Source organism: Gymnoscopelus braueri, assembly GCF_963280865.1.
Source record: "Gymnoscopelus braueri genome assembly, chromosome: 4".
In the NCBI taxonomy this organism is placed as follows: domain Eukaryota; kingdom Metazoa; phylum Chordata; class Actinopteri; order Myctophiformes; family Myctophidae; genus Gymnoscopelus; species Gymnoscopelus braueri.
The window spans coordinates 15,187,363-15,192,958 of NC_137605.1; the positions used below are offsets into that span (position 1 = coordinate 15,187,363).

At 43.4% G+C, this 5,596-nt stretch overlaps 1 protein-coding gene across 1 annotated transcript in view; it reads right to left on the minus strand.

Moving 5' to 3' along the window:
• Positions 1-703: 703 nt before the first annotated feature.
• Positions 704-5,596, minus strand: part of prkcg (protein kinase C, gamma) — a gene marked incomplete at its 3' end in the record, with an annotated part of 48,739 nt that continues 43,846 nt past the window's right edge. The window contains 4 exon segments of the mRNA XM_080425783.1: positions 704-865; positions 3,541-3,669; positions 3,672-3,686; positions 4,121-4,228. Coding sequence (XP_080281909.1) covers positions 704-865; positions 3,541-3,669; positions 3,672-3,686; positions 4,121-4,228 — 414 coding nt within the window.

Consider the following 5,596-nt stretch of genomic DNA (forward strand, 5'->3'; position numbering starts at 1 on the left):
TTAAATTCACTGCCTGAATTATTTCTGGCCGCGTTTGCCCACTGCCAGAGATTCTTTCATTGAAAACAAAAAGTACTCAGGAGCCGAGATACAGAATTTTTAAAGTTTTAAGTTAACAAGGAAGTGTATTCCCATACACTTCATATGTCCTTGGTCTTTGGGTCAAAAAAAATAAATAAATAATAATAATAATAATTTTGAAAAAATTTAAAGTTGTTTTAGTCGTTCTAGGCAGACAGGGCTTATGGGACAGAAGTCGTTTTAGTCGTTCTAGGCAGGGAATGAGTTAACCACTTGAACCCTATAGCATCCCTTTTCTGAGGAGAACTTTAGCCAAAAATAGCCGATCTACAAGCTCACAACGCCTCGCATCGCGAGGCGTTGTGAGCTTGTAGATCGGCTATTTTTGGCTAAGAGTTATAGGTGTAGAGGGAACAAAAGAGCAGAAAAAGTTAATCTGAAAACAATTTTATACAATATAGAGGGGGGTCCCTGCTTCATCTCTCTCTCTCAGCTAGGGGGTCCTTGGCCTGAAAACGTTGAAGACCCCTGGTCTAATACATATCAAACTGGGGGCCCCTTGAAATGGTTTGAAGGATCACTGGGATATATGAAACACAAAACTCCCACAGACCACAAAACACATTCAGGCCTCAGGGGTGCATTGGGGTAGGTGGGGGGGTAGGTAGGGGGGGGCTGTGTTTCAAACAGCGGTGAGGGGCGAGGGCTCAAACTCCGGGTTGATGTAGGAGAAGCCCAGGAAGTCGTCCTGGTCGATGCCGCCAGCACGTCGGGGTCGGAGGGGGGTGAGCACCGAGGGGGCCGCCGTGAAGAACTTGTCAAAGTTTTCTCCTTTCCTCCCACCCTGGAGGAGAGGAGAGGAGAGGAGAGGAGAGGAGAAGAGAAGAGAAGAGAAGAGAAGAGAAGAGAAGAGAAGAGAAGAGAAGAGAAGAGATGAGAAGAGAAGAGAAGAGAAGAGAAGAGAAGAGAGGCCGACACAGTGAAAACATAATTCACATATTATTTTGTTTACACACCTGTCATACCTATGAGATGAAACAACGGAACGATGGAAATATAGTGAAAATGTAGACGAACATTTTCTGCTTTTGTTTTAAGATGACTGATGATGACATGTTACACATATTGTACTGTAGACGTACACATATTGTGAATATTGTACTAAACATCCATACATATTGCACATTTACTTTTGAGAGTCGGTTGGAAACCTTTTCAGAAAATGTAAATAAGAACATGCAATTGTGTTCCAATGGATCCAGTGTAGTTAGCCTATTATTTACTTATAAACCCCACAGGAGACACTTAATAACTTTCAAACATGAAAGAAATGTCCGAAATAGCAGTTTTGCTACTTTCGCGTGACACTAGCGCACAAGTGCACTAGTAGCGCATTAATTTACGGGGAAAAAAGTTTAATTATGGAGAAACAAGGCACCTGACAGTGACCATATAATCTGCTTTTCTTGGTTTTGCAGCCTAATGAGGAACCAATAATGATAATATTATTTGTGAATATTTGACGGACGACAGACGACAAAGTGCTTAAACACCTTTTGAAATATGATAATCCAAAATATCTGTAGTAGTAGTAATTTGTGAATTTACTTCCATGCTGACAATTATTGAGTCGGGTGGAAACCTCATTATGTCTAAAACTGTTGCTTTTCGGGATTCAAATTCAAAAATAGCAAAAGCAGCAGATCCACAAGCTTGTAGATCTGCTTTTTGTGTAACGCCTGTAGTATGATCAGGTAGGGCGTTAATTTGCGGGGGAAAAAACCCAAAAGTTAGAATTATGGAGATAAGAGATTTCTGCCCATGACAGCAAAGATATGTATTTAGCTGTTCAAAATGACGAGCTGGCGCCTGAAGTGTTGTTGCTGTAACCCCAGTCCTCTCCTCCTTGTGTCTTCCTTTCATCATGGCCGCGTGAAGAGCTCGTAATGAAGCGCCTCGTATGAAAAATGACACCCGCACGTCTGTCAGAGTGAGAGGAACTCGTTAACCCATTGAGACCTGAGGCGATTCTTAAAAAAAATCTAAATCTAAACAGTTTTTGGAAAAAAATCAAAACATTTTTTTCAAGATTTTTCAAAAATAGCAGATCTACAAGCTCATAGCGCGGCACTCGGTGCCGCGCTATGAGCTTGTATATCTGCTATTTTGAATAGCCAAATAAATCTTAAGTGACACAGATGCGTTCCAGTATTAGTGGGTTAATGGAGAGCACTCTGACAGATAACACGACTCTCTCTCTCTCTCTCTCTCTCTCTCTCTCTCCCCCTCCCACTTCAATTGTCCTCGAATGTCCTCTCGCTCGCTCCTCTCCTAGTTAACTCTCCAGAAAATGGACCAGAGCTCATGCATATCCACACACTCCTGTCACGTCTCCCTCTCCTCCCCATTGTCCCGACAGCCCGCGATCCTCCACCTTTTTTTTCCCTTTTTATTTCAAGAACCCTCCTCCAGTTGGATATGCATCTGACCACGACCCCCCTTTGAAACCTTAGTTTAGATATTTGATATTCCTTTTTAGCATGTTTGATTCATTGAAAACACCCGTTATCATTTTCTTTTTAATATTTTGCGGAGGGAATGATTTTTTTTAAATAAAATAAAATAAAATAACATCAAATAAATGAAAAAAGCAATTGAAAAAGCACGGCCCCCCCCTCATGCATTAGAAGGACAATATCAGACACCAGAACCAAGGACGGGTGTTTTCAATTAATCCATAAAATGGAGTTTGAAGTTACAATGGGTTTTGTATAGGAAGGGGGCGTGTCTGATAACATGAATTATCTAAATACTGAATCGAGCAACTTCAAAACTGTCTGGGGTGTTCACGAAAGCCTGGGTAGACGTTCAAATGACCCCAACCGCATTTGAAAAGTGAAATATCCCTTTGACTAATATCAGATCTGTAAGCTCACAACACGTTGTCTCCAGGGGTCCGCTCTGCTGTGACTCCCCTGTCTATGTTTCCTGACACTCAGGAAACTGATGCATTCTGGGACCCACGAGAGGAGATATGAGAGAGAGAGGAGAGAGAGAGAGAGAGAGAGAGAGAGAGAGAGAGAGAGAGAGAGAGAGAGAGAGAATCGAGGGAGGGAGGGTTGGCTGGGGGAGGGGGTGGAGTAGAGAGAGAGAGAGAGAGTGAGAGAGAGAGTCCTGAGAGAGAGAGAGAGAGAGAGAGAGAGAGAGAGAGAGAGAGAGAGAAGGAAAGGAATGAAGGAGAAGTCATGACAGAGCAAAGACAGAGAGAGAGAAATGACAGCTGCAAATCCCTAAAGGCCATACGGACAGAGAGCGACAGAGTGTTTGCGCGCGCACGTGTATGCATGCATGTGCACGCGCTGCGTGTGTGTGTGTGTGGTGTGTGGTGTGTGTGTGTGTGTGTGTGTGTGGTGTGTGTGTGCGCGTGAGTGCGTACGCGTGCGTGTGTGCGTGTGTGTGTGTGTGTGTGTGTGTGTGTGTGAGTGTGCGTGTGTGTGTGTGTGACTGAGTGGAACTGACAGTCCTGGGTTTGAAGGGCGGTTGGATCTCCAGCCTCTCCAGGCGGTCCCAGTCCATCCAGCGGAAGAAGGGATGCCTCACGGATCTCTCTCTCTGAGTCGTCCCCTGCGCTCCCAGACGCTTGGCTGGTGATGCTTGGTCAGCAGCTATGCATGCACCCAGAGGGAGAGAGAGAGAGAGAGAGAGAGAGAGAGAGAGAGAGAGAGAGAGATGAGAGAGAGAGAGAGAGAGAGAGAGAGAGATGGAAAGAGGGGGGATTACAAGACAGAGAAAGGTAGGCAGGGTTAATATAGTTAACTTAAAACGAACAAAATACTTAAAATTATAATTGGAAAAACCTTTTAAGTTCACTGAAATAAAATCTGTGAAAATCTGTGAAAATCTTTGAATATATATATATTTGTAAAGCGAACATTTGTAACTCAAATCTTAGCTTCTGGGGGTCCCTGGAAAGGTTTGAGAACCACTGACATGGCAACAATATAGCTTTTCAGAAAGCCTCTAGGTCTAAATGGGTTAAGGGAGATGACTATAAAAACGTCAGACATGTCAGCGAGAGTGGAGAGAGACTCTTTCTTACTCCTTTGCAGATGGAGACCGCCTCGCGGGTCAGACTCTTGGGATAGGACACGCTCTGCTCCAGGATGGACTGAAACAACTCCTCCTCGTCTATCCCGTCAAATGGAGGCTGGGCGGAGGAGGGAGAGAGAGAGAGAGAGACACGGGGGGGGGGGGGGTGATAGAAGAGAAGTGTTGTCAGGCAGAAACCTTGTATCTCCATATTTCATTATTTCAGTTTTTTTCGTAAATCAATGTCCTAACTAATTCATACACGAGAGTGTCACACAAACGTAAGTGAAAATTGTAAGTGAAAATTGGCAATCTACAAGTTCATGCTCTTCAAAGCTGTGAAGCTTGTTAGAGCTGCTATTTAAAACAAATATTCTGTTCCTTTTCCGGAAAAGTAAAGTTTTTTTTTTACATCTGACAGTGACGATTAATAAGATCTTTATTGATCCTGTGGGGGGGGGGGGGAAATCAGTCGCCAAAGGCAGCACAGCAGTTAAGATACAGATTGCAGGGCAAGAAATACCGGAGATACAGCATGCATGGGTAAAACAAAAGAAACACCATCTGTAATGGTTAGCAGATCTGCAATTCAAGTCTGTGAATCAGCTACTTTTCATGCTTTTGTGTGACTCTGTAGTATGTGCGTCACGGTCCGCTTTGTTTCACAGATGGTCCACTTGTTTCATGGACGTAGCAACACCGGCGCTTGTTTCACGCACATGATTTGGTAACCCGAGAGCCAGCGAACTCAAAAACGGTAATAAAACAGCTGACATTTGGGGAAAGTGAAACACGGGGCTTCGCTGATCCATGCACATGGTAATGGTCAATGGCTGTGTGCAAAACGCAGATCAATTGCTCCAGCCAGTGAGGAGAACCGTAGGAAATAACAACAAGCACTCTCAGTCTGTATACGGTGCAGTTTGCGGGTGCACGGCTCACAAAGACTCACAGTAAATAAAGCAATAGCCAGCACTCCGAAGTCCTTCTGGTACTTTTAATTCGTATGCAGCGTCAAGCCTTCCTCAGCGTGCATAGATACACGCTGAGGAAGGCTTGACTTGAACTTAAAAGAAAAAGTTGAAATATGGAGATATACTGCATGAGGTTTCTAGCTCTCGACTGCTCAGAAAAGGAACTGGTGAGTCTTTTGAAGTGACTAAAGTATAGCAGCAGGCTGTACTGTCTGTGTCCGTGAAAAATAATGAGCCCATAGCCTCTATAATCCATTCCATCCGGGAACGCATACTGTGTCATTTTAGATTTATATCCATTATTTCATACCATTCAAAAATTGAATATATATATTTTTAAAGCGAACATTTGTAAAATGTTTTGTTCCAGGGACCTCTAGAGGCAAAGAGTTCGATTTAAAAATTCATATATTCAAAGATTTGCACACATTTTCACGATTTTTCTAAAGTAGCAGATCTACAAGCTCATAGCGCGGCACTTGGTGCGAGCTTGTATATCTGCAATTTTTGAA